We start from the raw sequence: 19,617 nt of genomic DNA, 5'->3' as shown, positions 1-19,617 counted from the left end.
CCATTTCTTGGCTATTGTAAATAGTGCTGCAATAAACATAGGAGTGCATATGTCTTTTTCAGACTGTGCTGCTGCATTCTTAGGGTAAATTCCTAGTAGTGGAATTCCTGGGTCAAATGATATTTCTATTTTGAGTTCTTTGGGGAACCTCCATACTGCTTTCCACAATGGTTGAACTAATTTACCTTCCCACCAGCAGGGTAGGAGGGTTCCCCTTTCTCTGCATCCTCACCAACGTTTGTTGTTGTTGGTCTTTTGGATGGTGGACATCCTTACCCATGTGAGGTGATACCTCATTGTGGTTTTAATTTGCATTTCTCTGATGACTAGTGATGTGGAGCATCTTTTCATGTGCCTGTTGGCTATCAGAATTTCTTTGTAGAGTTGTCTGTTCAGATCCTCTGCCCATTTTTTAATTGGATTATTTGCTTTTTGTTTGTTGAGGTGTATGAACTCTTTATATATTTTGGATGTCAACCCTTTATCGGATCTGTCATTTATGAATATATTCTCCCATACTGTAGGATGTCTTTTTGTCCTATTGATGATGTCCTTTCCTGTACAGAAGCTTTTCAGCTTGATATAGTCCACTTGTTCAGCTTTGCTTTTGTCTCCCTTGCCCAGGGGGATATATTCATGAAGAAGTTGCTCATGTTTCTGTCCAAGAGATTTTTGCCTATGTTTTTTTCTAAGAGTTTTATGGTTTCATGACTTACATTGAGTTCTTTGATCCATTCTGAATTTACTTTTGTGTATGGGATTAGACAGTGATCCAGTTTTCATTCTCTTACATGTAGCTGTCCAGTTTTGCCAACACCAACTGTTGAAGAGGCTGTCATTTCCCCATTGTATATCCATGGCTCCTTTATTGTATATTAAGGTGACCATATATGGTTGGGTTAATATCTTTACTCTCTATTCTGTTCCACTGGTCTGTGGGTCTGTTCTTGTGCCAGTACCAAATTGTCTTGATTACTGTGGCTTGTAGTAGAGTTTGAAGTTGGGAAGCGAGATCCCCCCTGCTTTATTCTTCCTTCTCAGTATTGCTTTGGCTATTCAGGGTCTTTGGTGTTCCCATATGAATTTTAGAACTATTTTTTCCAGTTCATTGAAGAATGCTGTTGGTCTTTTGATAGGGATTGCATTGAATCTGTAGATTGTTTTAGGCAGGATGGCCATTTTGACAATATTAATTCTTCCTAGCCAAGAGCATGGGATGAATTTCCATTTGTTAGTGCCCTCTTTAAATTTCTCTTAGGAGTGTCTTGTAGTTTTCAGTGTATAGGTCTTTCACTTCCTTGGTTAGGTTTATTTCTAGGTATTTTATTCTTTTTGATGCAATTGAATGGAATTGTTTTCTTGGTTTCTCTTTCTGCTAGCTCATTGTTAGTGTATAGGAAAGCAACAGATTTCTGTGTATTAATATTTTATCCTGCAACTTTGCTGAATTCAGATGAAAAGTTTTTTTTAAAAGATCATTAATTTCCTCAGAGGTGAGAGAATATTTTGCATTATGAAACAGAAGAGGATGATATTTTTCAAGTCAAATAAAAACATGAGAAACTATAGTAGAAGGTTAAAAAAAAAGCAGGAGTCAGAAGATGAATTGTAGAAATCTGAAGAAAAGGGTGTAAAAATACAAAGTAATGGAAAATAGGATTTAAAAGACCAGAAAATTAAGTAATCAGTTCAAGATATTCATTAGCTCTATCATATTATCTTGAGAAATAACAGAATTCAGGATTATTATTATTACTGTCATTCTCATTAGTCTTATTTCATCTCCCAGAATTGAAGGACATGAATTTCTTGATTGTAAGACATGAGCTTCTAGATAGGCCTATAAATGGATTTGTCATGAAACTTTAGAAAAACAGGGATAAAGTGCATAAAAGTTATTGTGAAGGGAAAAAATGTGTGCAAATTATGAGGAATCAGTCTTCTCAACAACTTTTAAAACTGCAGAAATTTCCAAGCTAGAAATCTACAGTTAGCCAAACTGTAAATTAACCATTCAGGAGGAGCTCCTTGAAAACAAAGGAGTAAATCAAGAAAGAAGAATCAGATGCTATCTAGAAAGATATAGTTCAAGAGAAATGTAGCAAATCCCCAGAAATATGCCTGAGGAGATCCCAGAATAGACATTACATAGCAGACATAGAGAACAACCAATACAGTTTCGAGAGATATCTAGGAGATATGTCTCTGAGAAGATAATAGAATAGAATACCTGATACCTTTGAACATTGAAAAAGTATTTAGACAATTAGATAAGAATTTGGGAATCAAATTATAATACCCATCTGCTCAGGCCTATATAATCTGGCTGTAGTAACATTGTGTAATTTCTGAACCCATGTTTTAAGAGACCTTAATGCTTTCACTTTTTTCTTTTGCAATTCTGTCTGGCTGCAGTGTGAAAAATCTTGAGCTAGTGTGCTGGAGACGGGTAGACCACAGGAAGGAGAAATAAGCCCTCCTATCTGAGGCCGTTCTAGTAGTAGCAGCCATGTTAGCCCCAGTAGGTGATTGCTGATACATGGAAGAGCTCAGCCAAGACCCAAAGAACCGTCTAGCTGAGCCCAGGTCAGATTGCCAGACTGCAGCCTCATGACCTAAACTAGGGATTGGCAAGTTTTTTCTGTAAGACCAGATAATAAATATTAGAGGCTTCATGAGCCGAGGCTTAATCAAGAATATTGTGTAGGTACTTATATACAAGAGAAAAAAGAAATCTTCATAAAAGATTTATTGATGAAATTTGAAATAGAGTAATAAGAATAATTTCTTATAATATAGATCTAGTGAATTCTCTTTGGGGAGGACAACATTTTGGTTAATTGTGGTTCAAAGTTAGGTATCTCAACAAAAATGATTGCAAATACTCATTAATGCTGGTATCTAAGGAGATTCTACATATTTCATCTTTAAAATTATCTCATACAGATGGGTACTCCAAATATTGACATAAATCAGTGAACATATGATTTTAATTGAGCATATTCATCACTTGAGAAGCATTTATAGAATTCAGTTATTCTATTAATATTTTCCATTTAGCACATCATGGCAGTGCAGATTAATTACTTCCAACTGAAGGTTAGAGGGAACCTCAGCTGCACAGTACATGGATTTTGAAATATGGAAATCTAATTTGCACTTGCATCAGTGTCTGAAAAGTACTGTTGGAACTATAGTTTGAGCTCATAAATTTGTGTAGGAATGAAAGTCTCACCTCTTTTTAACTGTTGCATAAGAATGTATAAAGCAGCTTTACTTATGATTCAGAGACTTATTTTCTAAGGTGCATTTCCACAACCACATGCAACTTTTAAAATAATGCTTAATGAGATAATATGAATACATCATGTATATAAACAGAAAGTTAGATAAGGACACAGTTGCCTCAGAATTTTTGATACTACAGTTTACAGCCCATGCACCAAAAAATTGAGTTGATTGCTGAGATTTGTTACATAAATAATTTAATTGTGTTTACAGTCCTTAACTAAGTTGTGCTAATAAAGAAGAACCACAGACCATTCATTAGTTCATCATGATCCTGTCTTTACTAGGTTGTGTGGTAGCTTTAATGGGTACGAAAGCATAGCTTTCCTCTAATCCTGAAAACTAAGGATTTTTGTCACTCATCTGTTGGCAAAACCTGACCTGAACCGACGTGAAGTTATTTATATTTTTAATTTACCCACATAGTGCAAATATTCATACTCTACTGCAGAACTTTTAGTGTGTTATATTTCAGGAGGTTAGTAATATATGCAACATTTTTTGCCTTTCTAAAATCTGAACATTTTCAAGTTCCAAACTAGAGTGAAACCAGTAGGAATTGTAATAGTAGATGTTTTTACTTTAAATAATCTTATTTATCCCTATTTTTTTCTTTTAAAAATTATTATAGATTTTCTACTTTAATCTTTCCAAATAGTTATAGAAACAATTCAGCACTTATTATTTTATAAATGGAACTAAAACTTAATGTACTCAGTGATTAAAAATCAAATAGTAACAATTCTCAAAGTTAGTATTACAGGGATTTTCAGATTTGTGACTTAATTTTATATATTAGGAAGGGAATCAAAAAAATATGAGTATACCAATATTAAAGTGGGAAGAGAACAAGCAAATGATGTGTATTGCTGATATTTCTAAGAAAAATGTTCAGTATCACATAATCTTTTAAAAAATGCAGAATAAAATTAGATGTCATTCTCCCTCAAGCATAAATGAGACTAAATGTAATCAAGGATGCAAGAAAACAGCCATTTTAACGGGCTGCTTATAAGAAAAAAATGTACAAATTATCAAAATCTATAGGAGAGTTTCAAAAATTATCCTTTGGTCAACATGAATCGACTTCTTGAATTGATTCTAAGAAAATGCCTGGCATGTGCCATAGATGCTTGTCACTGCTCTGTTTGATTAAAAAAGAACCAGAATACTCATGACTAAGAATTGGTAAAATAAATTATTATACATCCCTGTAATAGAATATACAGCATATTATAAAACAATAGATAAGGGCTAAAAATATTCCAAATATATTTTAAGTGAAAAATGCCAGTTAGAAAATAGTTTGTACAGTTTGAGTCCCATCCTCTGTAGATATTGAAGTCTGTGTGCGTGTGTATTGTTTTGTGTTCATATTTTTCTGTATTCGAATTTTCTACAGGAAATATATTCAGGAAAGGAAATTCTTAATATTACTTCATATTTTCTGGGTTATATATACATACCTAAATTTAATTGTGGAAAACTAAATGTAAACATACAAGCTACACAGGGAAGAGTCTTCAGAAGTGGCAAAATGAAGGAAATACTCATGAGAAATTTCAAGGCATTTATTTTCTCATCAGTTTCCTGTCTAAAAAACAGATGATACCTATACAGAAAAATGAAGTCAAGTCAGTTTATTTTGTGGCATTGATCCAATCCATGAAAGCTATTGTAGAAGAAAATCCATTACTTTTTGAGAAGTGTTCATTTTACCTTGCTTTCTCCTTATCTGAAATTCTGAAATCTCTTAGGTACCTAATTACTATTTCAGTAAAATGGGGAATACCACTTTTCTCCCAAATCTCTCATTTCAAATATCAGCACACAGGGTGGAATTTTTACCTTATTCATGGTGTCCAGCTCCCAACATCTTAACCTGGCAAGAGGACCAAACTAGCTGTAAATCTTACCACCCAGACCACACTTGATTATTGTATGATGGGAAAATTAAACGTGAATAAAACAGCTAGAGCATTAGGGTGTTCTTGGAAGAATAAACACAAGTTGGAAGTCTTATGTGGATAGTGCAAAGTACAGGAAGGCAATCAATCATGTAAACATCAAATGAAAGGTGGGTAAGGAAGCCATTGGAGACTGTCAGGCGCTCCCTTCAATAAATGGCTTATTCCAGTGCTTTTCCTTTTCACTCAGTTTAGAAAAGAATTCTGTGGAATCTCTAACAGACACCAAGAGATTTTGTAACTTCTTACTCTTGTTTAACAGTAACACTTTGAACAGAATGAGCTCAGCTCATTGAGGAGTTTTTAGTTTATATGAAATGGACACAAATATGTCATAGTGCAAACCTCCCTGACTTTTTTTCCTCCCACAAACAGGAAACTGTTAAGGCAGCAATAATAGAAGAGCAGCAGCGAAGTGAAAAGGCTGTGGAAGAGGCAGTGAAAAGAACAAGAGATGAATTGATAGACTATGTGAAAGAGCAGAAGAGGGTAAGTGTCCCCCTGAAGGATTTTAATTTGTGCTTCCATAAACTGACATGCAATAACATGAAATTTTAAAATATGTAAAATGTCCTTTATCTAATTTAGGAATCTCCATGTAAGATTATTTTTCTGATATAATTATATTTTCTAATAGTTACATCTGTAAACATAAAACCCATCTCATCAACCAAGAAGCAACACTCAGTAATTCTTTGCTAGATTCCTAGAAAATGACCTATAGCATTTCCAATTCAATGGGACACATGAAAAGTAGACAGTGTCAGATTTTTAGCTTTTTGCTGTAAGTTTGTTAATTTTTTCCACGTTGAAGTCTTTATGTCGGGCCTGTTAACACCACTGTGGTTCTAAGGACTTTGTAACAGCAAATTAAGGCTCTTTTGCCATAGCTCCATTTCCACAACGTAATTCAGAATATGTTTGTCAGGATTTAGCATGTATACTGAAGCTTTACAAAATAAATGTACAGTTTAATCATTTCAGTGCAACATGAAATTTACAAAATAAATTTCAGTACAACATGGTTTATTAACGTGTGAGTCTGAACAGTGACCAAAAATAATAGGTCAAACTTAATTGATAATCTTTTCATCAAATCTTTAGTCTTAAGTAATATCCAAGATGAAAATCCCTTAAGGTGAGATGTTTAATGTAAATTCTGAAATAAACATTGTATTATAATGTATAAGTTCTCTCACAGTGTTTTATGTTTTATTTTTATGTTTACAACATGCTATATAAGCAATATATTCTAGGATTATATATGATATTAGGTATAAATATATAATATAAACAATATATATCTTGTGTTATGTAATATTACATATGATAAAAACAAATAAAATATAAAACATACTGTTTGAAGAAACTTGACACATAATGCTTAGACTAAGTTAATGGAAGTCTAAATGGCAAAATAAATGGAAAATATAAGATTATCCTCAGTTGGCAGTTAAGTTGAAGGCATGGAGTGTAAAAAGCTTGTGACAACTCTTTAGTCCCACACTCTTCATTTGAAGTCAAATTTGATATGATTCAAAGAAAATTCTTACCTCCAGTTACTACCTTAGCATTTCACCAAAGGAGAATTTTGGTAAAAATTGCTAAGTAGGCTTTACAGATAAATTAACCATTCACAGAATTATTTTGTGTGGGACTAAATCTTTGTGCTTGTTACCAATATGTTTTTAAAAGCCTTGTCACCCAAATTCTTGATGACCAAACATTCTGAAGAGAAAATTCTGAGCCAAAAATAGTCAGTGGATTTTTCATGAAGTGATATATTCTCAGAAAATGCCTATTTCTTTATGTAACCCCCTAGAGTTTATTTTAAATAAGCTGGTTTGGAAGTCATCCCACAAAGGGTTTGCACACATACAGGAACTGCAGTAGTGAAAGAACATAGACCTGAAGTCTTGTTCTAAGAATCTAAGATGTCTTGTGGGCATATCCTTCTTTACCATGTTGTTTTAGTAATATATGACCAATCCTTATTTGAGTGCTAAATCTGCACAAAATATTACATAGCAAAGCAAACCCATTCATAAGATTATCTTAGATTAATACTTCTTTTATCAAAATGGGAGGTTTTTCATTAAAAAATGTAAAAATCATATTTTCCCCTCAATAGAATGATGTTACTGCCATAAAAAATATTTAAAATGAGAGCAAGAAATGCGTGTATGGGAGTTATTTGTTCCCTGTGTGAGGTGAATGGACAATGAGCTCTGCCATTTAATCTATATGTTCTTGCAAATTACCTTAAGGATTAGTATTCATTTGTATTGGGTATACTAGTCATCACATGTAGAAAAGTCCATTAATAATAACAAAATCATGACACCATTAGATTCTCTTTGCACCAAAGTTCCACTTCTCTGTGTTTGTTCTATCTTAAGGAGAATAAATTTAATATCTTAAGGAGTGTCAGAAATCAATGTGTGTAATAAAATAGAACAGCTAGAGTAAGGACTCAATAACTATGTGCTCTGATTTTTATCAGTGGTGCCACATTATTAAAAAAAAAAGGACACTCCTAATTGCATTATTTTTTGCTGATTAAAAAATGTGCTTTTCAGATTAATATTTGGCATTCTATTTTCTCTGGAGTTTACAGTGTGATTCTAAAAGTTTATTCTGTTCTTGTTACTAGAGTCACAGAAGAGTCGAACTGATTTAATCAGAGTACTAGTAGGAAGTTTATTACTTCCACTTTGGGATTTGGAGGGTTTTTTCATAACGCACTTTGTGGAATACTTCTAATATTTGAATCTTTCCATCTCTTCAAACAGAAATGCTATAAAAAAGGAAGTGGGTAAAATATCTGAAATGAAAGCACCAACTAATTTCTAGGCTTCTTTTTTTATATAACTTTTTAAAAATTAAGATTCTCAATACTCCTCTTCTTTCCCAAAATGTATTTCAGTGTTTCAAGTTAATTTTCATGAATATTTTAGGGCTTGGAAATTTTTCACCAAAAATAAGATATCTCATAGCTTATAAAGTAATATTTAGTAGAAACTAAAGTTTTTTTAGCAGATTCATAATCTTCTTGATGTTTTCCAAAAGACTAAATTCGGGCAACTCATCTCTACTTCTTCCTTTGTAAGACGGGTTTCTATTTGCATCAGAGAACACTTCTCCAGTGTTTTCCAGAACAGAAATTTTCCTTTCTCCTGTCCAGCTTTTTATAACTAGAGAGTCAACTTGAGATTTTCAACATTAGACACCTCAAAAACCCGGTAGACCTTGGTTCCAACTGGGCTTACATTCCAGTCTGTGAAGTAATCTTCCCCTTTTGAAGTTTTAAAAAATCTTTGAAAGAAAAGAAGTCCAATGTTTGTTAGTTCCTGTCTTTATGTCTTTTGTTCTGAATATTTCCTTTGACATCATCTTACCCTTACCAAATTCACTGAAAGACTGAAATGAAGACTCTTTTCCCTTTATTTTTTCTTCATTCTTTTACTTTTAAAAGAACAGAGTGTCATAAAATGAAAAATCCAAATGCTTAACTTTTCATGTAACTTACACTTTCCCTACAATATAAATGCAGTAGAATTACAAATCACCATAGAGAGCATTGCTTCTATGTATCTGCAGTCAACAAGTTTTTAATCAATTACCCAATCCTTTTGAATATTATAGTTATACTGAGAATTAAAATCAGAATCATACTGAGAAAATATTTTACTTTTAAATGTAATTTACCAGGCTTTTTTTTATATGTTTTGCATCAAATCGATAGGGATATCATCAAACTTTATAAATATTTACTATTCACCTGGTCTGAACACCTTGGACAGGGCCAAGGGGGCTAACTTATTCATGTGCTAATTAAATGAGTCATAATTTACACTGACATTGCATCCTACATTATTTACTAAGTCAGATACTTCATACTTATATTATTAGTCTGAGTTATAATAATTAGTATGTAATTAGTAATGTATATAATTATTAGTATGTAACCAAAAATTAGTATATGATCAAAATATCCAAACAAGAAGAATTTTTAAAATGATCAGCCAGAAAAAAAATTCAATAATGAATCTTTTCCAGTGATAAAAATGCTTTCTGATAAGAATTCTAAATGATAGTTATTTTTTTTAATTCCTCTGTAAATCTATCTTGTTAATCTAAGAAAAAATATTATTATATTCACAAATTTATTATTGAGTTGAAAGTTAATGTTTTGTAGCCTCAGCTCTCAAAGTTTCCATATTAGATCATAGTAATTGCCCAATTTTTAAATGACTTTAGAAATTCCATTGTAATTTGTACAATAGAAAAGAAATGGCAAATAAAAAAACCTGAAAAGCTTAAAAAATATATTTAATTTGTCTGAGAATCAGTTGGGTACCTACAAGTATAGTGGTTTGCATTGTCAGGCCATACTACATTTTATTAAAATTTAAATTTTGGTTCAAAACTCTCTTAAATCATTATAAATTCCAGTTAAGGGATTGCACACTACAGTGCAAGTGGGTCAAATCTGACTTGCTTCCTGTTTGTATAAGTAAAGTTTTATTGAAATACACATTCATTCATTTATATATTGTTCTTTGGTTTCATGCTGCAACCGAATTGAGTAGTTGATATTAATTGCCAGATAAGGTATTACAATATATTAGATCTGCTCATTAGTGCCAAAAATATTGTTTTAGTCTAAAGGAGATTGAAGAGAACTGAGATGGGAAAGACCACATCCCTTCACACTCCCCCAGGGAGGATGAATTTGTGGTTTATAATGACCTGTGGCCCTTGGATTAGAATGAAGTATTCCAACCCATCCCACAAGCTGAGCCCGTTACACATGAACTAGCTATGAGGGAGGAAGTGTGGATGACATTCAGCAAGCAGCAGCTGCTCACAGCCAGGCAGTGATTCCTAAAAAATAAAATCTCTTCCAAATGTAATAAAAGATTATTATTTTTTCCTCTTAAGATGCAGAATTATGGCCTGTGTTTTCTAAATCACCTCCAGGAAAATAATCTTCACATTAGAGGATCCTTTTAATTTAGATCTTTAGGAAAGAGTAAGGAGCAGTTATCTTCACTTCAAAGTTTTTGTGGTCAAGGCATTGTCAGAATTTCATAATTGTAAGAGGACCCACTTAATCCAGTTCTGCTGAAATATTCTTGAGTGCTTGTATCTGAAACTATTTATTAAGAAGAAATATTTGGCCAAAATGAACTCTCTTTAGTTTCTACTAGTTCTAATTACTTGAATTAAACATGATTTCAAGGCAAGTTATTGAACATCTTGTGGTGTCTTACTTTTCTCTTCTTATTGACATGGAAGTTGGACTAGCTAATCTCTAATGTCTCTTACAGTTCTCAAATCTATTAAGATTATGAGTAACGTTTTCTTTGACCACTCATGAGACTCCCAGCAGGTTTTTAATTCTTGGTATAAATCAGTTGCATTATAGTAATTATCATATAAATTATTTATATTTTAGTTCAGAAAAATGGCCCTTTTTTGGCATTCCGCAGCCTCCGGCCCCATTCTTCTTGTACTTGGTTAGCCCTGCTCCTACCCGTCGTGAGGCAGACAGTTCAGTTGGCTATGCCCGGAACAGCTCAGTAGCAATCCAGTGTGCGTGCTTGTAACTTTTGATTTGAATCTCATATTACAAAATGCTTTTATTTGACCTGAGCATAGGAAAGCGCAGTATACACCGTCATATGGAATTGTTGTCCGCACTTTCAGGTGAATTTCATTTTTTTATGCCAAAGGGAGTTTAATCTACTCCATACAACCTGTATTTTAATGCAAGCCATTAAAACCTTAAAACTTTGTAAAATTTCACCGATTTCAAGTGGTACAATAACAAATAAATGGAAATATATTTGGATTTAGAAATTGCTAGTACAAATCTTTCTGAAAAGTGGTGTCCCACTGGGTTGTAAATTTATCCTTCCATCTAAATTTAAAGAAGAATTTGATTCTATTTGGAAGTAGGGATTAGTGGAAACCAATAAGGTGAATGTTTTAAAATGTTTTGTAGTTTTACAAAGCTTATATAGGTATGGTTTTTAAAATTGTTTACAGTATTTCTGCCTTACACTTTACCTTTATCTTCTTTGAAAGCTCATCTTGTACAATATACTTTAAAATAAAATTTCTCTCTATCCCCCACTATACATTTTAACAATCTTCCTGATCCCCTTTCTTACTGTTTTGCTCACTCACTTGCCTAAGAATTACCTTAAAAGGACTTAGTGACATATGACAACCATGGACTTTGTTGAGGCAAATCTATTGATCATGTCCATTTCAATAGTGGGGTAGTTGAGAAGATACTGTAGCTAAAGCTTAATGCTTAAGTTAAATCCCATTAGTCTTGTTTCAGGGAGCACAACATATATTCCAATTTAAAATCAATGCCTGAGCACAGAAGAGCTGGGTTGGTACAGCAGTTAATGTACTTGAACTGTTTTAGGGGGTAACATTTTTGTTTAAAAAAAATTTCTAAATCAAAGTATAGTAAGTGTGAATACCTCTGTTTGGTTCATTTAGTTTCTAAATTTTTATCTCTCTGTGTTTTTGTAATAATTTAAAACGTTCATCTAAATAATTACTCAATCACTTGAATTATTGTAATATTAGCCTTATTCTATAGCAAAATGTTTTTAACTTTTTCATAAATATTCAGATTATTTTTGTCCATTAGTGCACTATACTAAACTTCTTAAAATTTAGATGGTGATAAAAATTGATTCAAATCAAAGACAAATCAATGAAGTCAAAGTGTCTACGTTGAGTCATCAGCTGTAGCAGTTAGGAATTACACACAGGATGGATACACTATCATTGAAGGTCTGCAGTGAGGTATAGCTTCTTGAGATGGGCCAAACCGAGTGAAATTTTGACTCCGAAGGCTAAATATTTCATAATATCAGTGGTGAGCAGCTGATATTATAAGAAGGAAAACCAGAGTTCAGACCTAGAGGAAGTGGTACCTATTAAAGGCCTTAAAATTGAAATGATTGTGATAACAATGATGATGAAAGCTAATGCTTATATAGCATTATATATGTCCCAGCACTAGTCTGGGCATATATAACAACACAGCATTATTTAAATGTATGTGTGTTTATGTATGTATGTGTATTCATTACTCACAGTAATATTAACCACCAAATCACAAAGCTGGAAAGTACAGCCTGGTTCTAGGAATCTGAGCTGTTAACCGTGAGGCAAATCATCTCTGTGGGCAAGATGCAACCATACAGAATAGGGACAAAAGTCTGTAAGTAGGTCAGAAATTAAATTTTTCAGATTAAAAGCCAAGAACAAAAGGATTACAGAGACTGTGTTCGTTAGCTATATGGTGCCATGAAGTATCTGCCAGATCACAGCAGCTATGGAGACCCAAGAGCACCGTGTCTTTAAAAAGCTGTCTTGTTTTTGAAGGAAAGTGAAAGAGCCTAGTACTTTAAGTAATTATGGGAGGTCAAAATAATGGCTTGAAGCTATAGCAGAACCATAGCACACAGCAGGCTTGAGTAAAGGTCAGAAACATTATGCTGACAGTAGAACTCCAGAAGCTTATTCAAGGCTGTGGTGATTGGAGTGGGCTTTTTTATTTCAACCCAGCTGGACTAGGCTATGTAGTTGAAAGAGAATGGACAACAGTCTGTCAGAAACCAAAGGTTTCCTCTTTTATAGAAGTAAGCGAATTTATAAAGATTTTTATTAAAACATCTATTTCTAGTTTCTTGATAAACTTTTTGGTTGTAGTTCTAGAATGTCTTGGGTTATAAAGTTCATATTGTGAGCAGTGGAGATGTACAGATTTTTTAAAAAGTTTTTGTTGATTTACCCTTTAGCCAACCTTAGAAGTTAAAAAGCATATATATGTGTGTGTGTATATATATATATATATGTACACCTTCATTTATTCATGAACTATTTACTAAAGGCCCACAATTGCTTTTCACTGTGCTGCCCCATCTCCAGGTATGATACTGTGTAGAAAACAATGAAAAGTGAAGTGGTATTCCAAATTTCCAGCGTCTTGATCTGTCCATACACAGCATGCATCTGAGCGTGCCCTTCCCTGTTCCTACGCTATGTACTGAGAAACTTCAGTATAAATGTTTCTTCCATTCTGTAAAGAAATATTAAGCATCTTTATGTCTCAATGAGGCAGTGGCTGTGGGTTTAGATAGAGTGGGGTGAGGGCCTCTGGGAGAAGCAAAACAGGATAATTACAGTCAGAACAATATAACAATGTACAAGGAAACTCTTATTGAAACTCAGTGTTAAACAGTAATAAAATTAGAGCCACAGAGATTCTTTAGGATTAAAAATACCAGATTAGGAGCATAGACAATCTTCAGTGGCATTGGTTAAAACAAATGCCCGCATTCGGGCGGGAGCCAATGGAGAACCTGCAATTCAGTGTAAGCATTCAGGCAAGAACCAGTAAGAAACAGACAACTCAGTAGGATATAAACCCCTAGACAAAGCCTAGCCATGGGCACTCTTGTCCCATCCCCCAGGAGCTCCGTATTTTCGCTTTCCCTCTAAATAAAAGCCTCTCCCTGACTTGCATACCTTGAGCGTTTGCAAAGTTCATTCTTCCACTCCTTGAACAAGAACCCCAGTATCATCACCACTGTGTGTTCAGGACGCAGGATAAATGAAATAGCCAAGAGAGTTTATACCCTAGTATCCATAAAGTCAATATATATTTGTTTGTTAAATATATAAACAATATATATATATATATTTGTTTATAAAAACTAAATAAACAATATATATTTGTTTATAAAAACTAAAATTTATGAAGATTTTTACGTATGTTATTTGACTCTTAAAAACACCTGCATGGCTATTATTCTGATTTTAAAAGCCAGAAAATGAAATATAATAGGAATGTTGATTTTTTCAAGGTTACATCTGGTAAATAGCACAGCTGAGACTTGAGTTTTCCTATCCTTGGCCTGTCCTCTTTCCCTCTACCTCACACCGTCTGGCCTTGCCAACTTCATGTGTACTATCAGTTTCATTTTATTATCTAGAGTGAACCTGGTATCTAAAGATGATTATAAAAGCCCACGGTAATTAGAACTGGTGAAGAGGTACAACCTTAGCACAAACAGCTGGAAGAATTAGAATGGCATGAGATCCTCGGTGATGCAGAAAAGGACCGATCATGGAACCAGGAGCCCATGTGTTACTGCTCTCTTCTCTTATGGTGCTTGAACTATAGAACTGTGCCCAGTTTTGGGTTCCATGTTTAGGGAAAAATGTTGATATTTTCATGGGTTCTTGGGTTCAGAGTGAGCTGTTGAGTATATAACCTAGGAAAAGAGTTTGAAAGATCTGAGTTTGTTCAGTTAAAGAAAAAATAACTCTGGAAATTCAGTCTAGAAACCAGAAAACATTATCTTAAATCACCTTAACACTAAAGGAATACCTAAAAATGTTCAGCTCTACTGGAATCTAAGTGAAAAGGAATGTTCTACATCAGAAAAAAAAAATATAAAACCACCACCATTTATTGAGTGCCGTGTTTGTCCAAGATACTGTGGTAGCTGCTTTATGCTGTTACACACAACCCTCAGAATAGCCCAGAAATATCATCTGCACTTTACAGACAAGGAAAATAGGGAGTCATCACTATTAGATTGGTCAGTAATTGCCCAGGATCAGTAAGAAAGAGATTCAAGATTTTAGCTTCGCTGTGCCTGACTGCAGACCGTGGAGGGAGGTTCTCAGTCTTATTGGATAATTTACTTTATGCATTATTTTTCATAGGGTATTCTGGGATTGTCAGTTTCTCCACTAACAGGTTTTTATTGTGCCTTTCTACTTTACAGGCTTCATCTGAGTAAATTAAATAAATTTACGGGCTTCATCTACATAGATAGATAAGCTCCATTCAGATAAATTAGGAAGAACAGTAGAAACACATGACATGGACAATGTGCATATACACACACCCTCATTTGGAGAATTACTTGAAATTATGTATTGCATTCAATTTATATATTATTTTTAAATACATTTTCACCTACTCTCAACTTTTGAGTTGGATATTGAGTAGCAAAGACTGTTGGCTCAGATACTTGAAATATTATTTCATTCCTGCAGGGTTTTAAGGTTTTGATTCATATATTAAAAAAACAGGCCTAGCATTTTCCTAATTGGCATGACCATATTAGGTGGTAGTAAAAGATTAATAACAAAATCTTAGGATGATGTTTCTATAAAATGTGCAATGTGAATTGGGCTGTGAAGTTAAAACCACCCTAAGTTTATATGGAACAATAGTTTTGTGTTTTTAAACCCAGTCTAGTTCTACTATTCCAGGTAATATTATCTGTACCTTTTATTCTATCCAGTCCATTAATACCAGTGTTTAAAACTAAAACCCTTAGTCAATTCTCTTTTTGTTCTCAGAAGTCCTCATAGGTATACCTTGGAATTAATGTACATTTCTGCTGACATACAGGCTAATGCCAAACTCCCTTAGATTTATATTTCCTCTAGAAATTAAAAAATAAAACTAACATGTCAGGGTTATTTCTCTCCTTTAAAATATATACAAATATACAAGTCATTTTGGCAAACAAGTTTTTTATGTAGCAAATTAGGAAAACTGAATCATGATCCCAATACATTCTATTTAAAAAAACACTCATTTTGTTAAATCTTGAAGTTGTGTTGGCTCAGAGAATGTTATTTTTAAAAACTTAATTTCACTCTATTTAGCATGGATCTAAGCAATATAACCCTCGTGTTTACTCCAGTCTGACACTTCTTTTTAGTGGCTTTTGATTCTTCATCTTGCTAGGTAGGGAGAAGAAATGATTTATGAGAAAGATAAAATAATTGAACAATAACAGTTCAGCCTTTGCACTTATGTACAAGAGTTTCTTGTAGAACATTTAGAAATATAGCATTTTCCTCTTATGTACTTTAAACAATTGGAGTATAGAAATTATATTTATGGAATTATGGGCATATTCCATTTAGGCTCATACTCTTAAACTACCTTAAATATTTATGAACAGTCTGTTGCTTCTTTTTCTTTGCCTTATTTCTCAATTGTTAAATAGCTAAGAGATGAGTTATTTTTCGTGTGGTACTTTGAAATGAAATGACTTTTTTTTATTTCCTTCCACTATCAAAACCTCTAACTTTAAATAGAAAGGAGGTGGTATTATTACTAAAAGACATTGGAAGTTTTTTAATTTGATTTATTGTATAGTTTTTTTCCATCCTATGTATCTCCTTAGCCATCAGTTCTTCCTTTGAAAAAAATAGCAAAAATAACAATTTGGTTTGTAACTAATAGTGCCTTGGAAATATCATGAAAAAATCATTTTCTAAAAGATGCGGTATTTTTCTTCTCATATGAAAACAAAAAAAAAACCTCCTTGACATTCTGGTTGTTGCTGATTCATATGCACCGACATGACCTCTTTGTGCTCCTGTCTTGCTCTGAAGCTTCATGCTCACCCTGTAGAGTAAGGCTGAGCCTCTCTAGTCTGACAGAGAGGAAACACATAACCATTTATACTGAGGTTCTTTTTGAATGAAACCCATTAGATTATGGGTGAATTACATGTCTGACTTAGCCTTTGACTAAATTGTCAGAGTATTTTTGTTATAAACAAGGAATACCAGATGAATAACGCAAAGCAATACTTTTGCCAGCACTCTTTTCCTTCTCTGGGAATGATGTACCAGTGTACATGTCTTCCCATTCTTTCTCTTTTTAAAGATATTTATTATCCTACAGCCTTTTCTAGTAATTTTTCATTCATTCCCTTCATCATTGATTGGTTCAGTTGAGATTTCATGCATGATATTCCATAATCCTCAGTTTTATACATCAAGTTCCAACTTTCACATCATTGTACCCTCTAAGAAATACTTTTTATCATTGTACCCCTTTATCAGATAATTTGAGATTAACCCAATATTAAGATCCTGTAAATATTTGACAGGCTGTTGGTCGATTTGAAAGCTATGTAATTTTTAAAATGCAGATCAAATTCCTCATGCTAAATAATAGAAGTTGACTTTGGTTAAGCAGAAATTTATTTAGTAAGGATAATAGTGGATGGGAAACACAGGCTTTGAAGCTCAGCTTCCAGAAGCAAAACCTAAAACCATGACATAGAACTGGCCCGACGAGGAAATGCTGCTGCCCCCCTCCCCTGCCAACCACTAGAGAGCCGTGGTCGCCTCCACTTGCCCACTTGCGCCTCGTGTGTTGAACTAACATCTCACAACCTCTGCTGCCCCCGACAGCCAAAGTTTCTACCACCCTCAGTAACCAAGGAGGTCCGCATGAGTTTCATCCTTAAAATTACTCATTTCTTATTAAAATCTCATAGGGCAAACCTGTTTGGTAGAATTTTGGTCACATGCCTGGGTATTGGGCATAAAAGAAGCTAAGGAAACCCTTTTGTGCATTCTGCCTTGCAGGAGCAGAACTTAGAAGCTTAGACGCCCCTGATATGTTAAGGGTTTTCAAAATGTATCTGAACAAGAAAACTTGACAAGTGTTCACTACCATTCAACATCAATATACATCCTTTGCCAGTACTTAATCGTAATTTTCAAAAAACACCATTCTTCCATACTTAAACATAGTAACATTAACTAAAATAATAAAATATTTTGACTATTCCTTTTAAAACAAAATAAGCCATAAAGAGAATGGTCTGAGGTCTTTGGGGCATCCCACCACCAGCAAGTATGGCCGAGGTTGTGACTGATCAGATCGTGCAACTTCTGCTGGTCAGAACTTTGCCAGCTCTCATTCCTTAGGTGTCAGGCACTTCGTATGGGTTGCTACCAGGCATGACTGATTTCATAGTTAGGTGAATCAGCTAAACCAAGGTCATTTGGGGCAGATCAGATCTCATTTATTGTTTCATAATCAAATATACAGGCTGGACTAGCACTTAGTAGTGAATTAAATGCTGCTTTTCAGAGGGCCAAGACTTTGCTGCCTGAAGACTTTGTCCCATAGCCTTCAGATCTCTGCTGGAACTCCTCTGTCAGAACTGGCCACAGGCTCCAAATAGCCTGCTGATACACTGTTGATGGTTCTAATACCCACTGAGTCCTGGAGGCCAGGTAAATACACTAGCTAGGCCTGGACTAACTAGGAATCATCCTCTTTCCTCTGGGGCCCACCCGCAATTAGAGGCTTTCGGGTCACTTCATATAAGGGTCAAAGTAACCCAAAGTTAGATATATTACCTTCAAAGAGACCCACCAAGCACTGTACCTTTCCTAGCAGCAGGAGGTGCAAGGCGCAGTAAGTTACCTTTGTCTTTGTTGAGGCTGTCCTGTCCTGGTGTGCTCAAGATCAGTGGGCCTTCAGAAACTTCACTGAGGTGTAGCTCTGGGATCTGTCTCCCACCTTCCTGCACTCATCTGGGACTCATGGGTGTGTTTTACGTACCTGTTCTTCACAAAGAATCCTGAGTGCCTGTTACTTCCTGCTTTCCAGGTCCTGCAGACACATGTCATCAATGTTATTTTCTCACATGATGGTGAGACAGGAGTGGTCTTTGTGAAATACATTGTGGGTTTGGAGCCAAGTAATTTATGTAACCCTAAGATAAAATGGTTTATTGCTGTACCTGTCATAGGAAAACAGCTATTACAGGTGTTCTCTATCTATTGGGATAGAGGGGAAAATGCATTTGCCAAGTTAATACTCATGTACCTGTGCTAAGAGCTCTAGTCAAGGCTGCACGTCTGCGGCAGCAGCTGCACTTGAGATCACTGTATGATTAAGCCTCTAGTAATCTGCTCTTCTTCTCAAATGCCAACCGTAAACTCTGTGCATGTTTAGGGCCCTACTGGGCTGGATACGAGGCACACTCAGCCTACAGCTCCATTCAGTTTCATTCCTACATGCATCTGATCTGACCACTGGTCCACAGTGGGATTTCAGGAGACCCCCGGTTTTCAGTGTGAGTTCACAGCTGTAGTACAACAGTTCACACCTGGTATCATACAGTCTATGGCTTTAAGGACTTGCATTCTCTTCTTCACTCACAAAACTCTGGGTCTGTGAATTGACTAAGGAGTAGAAGTGGGGGAAGAGTAAACATTTTTTGTTACAGTGGCTCAAGTCAGTCTACTCTTCATTAAACTAGATATCTTAACAATTTATTAAATTGGGGTTTTTGGATGCCCATCTCTTTGGTCCATATGGCTCATCCAATCATAGCCAAAGCTAATGGTCACTGCAGGTCAAAGCATTCTAAACAGCTCAGCCCTCACAGCAGTAACAGTAGCCATTTCCTCCTGTCTCTTGAATTCAAGTGCCTCTTCCTGAGGTCTGCCTCCCATCATCCCGTTGAAAGCAGTGCTT

The 19,617-nt window shown here is 34.6% G+C and overlaps 1 protein-coding gene across 11 annotated transcripts in view; it reads left to right on the top strand.

Annotated features, from left to right (window-relative positions):
- Window positions 1–19,617, top strand: part of CCDC91 (coiled-coil domain containing 91) — a 304,590-nt gene that overhangs the window by 241,391 nt on the left and 43,582 nt on the right. For all 11 annotated transcript variants that reach the window (XM_037020378.2, XM_073223944.1, XM_073223938.1 and 8 more), the window contains one exon: window positions 5,631–5,744. In XM_037020378.2, coding sequence (XP_036876273.2) covers window positions 5,631–5,744 — 114 coding nt within the window. The remainder of the gene's footprint in view (window positions 1–5,630; window positions 5,745–19,617) is intronic.

The sequence above is a fragment of the Manis javanica genome, chromosome 15 (genome assembly GCF_040802235.1).
Source record: "Manis javanica isolate MJ-LG chromosome 15, MJ_LKY, whole genome shotgun sequence".
Classification (NCBI taxonomy): domain Eukaryota; kingdom Metazoa; phylum Chordata; class Mammalia; order Pholidota; family Manidae; genus Manis; species Manis javanica.
The sequence above is the reverse complement of the archived record's forward strand: the minus strand, read 5'-3'. Positions and strand labels throughout refer to the sequence as shown.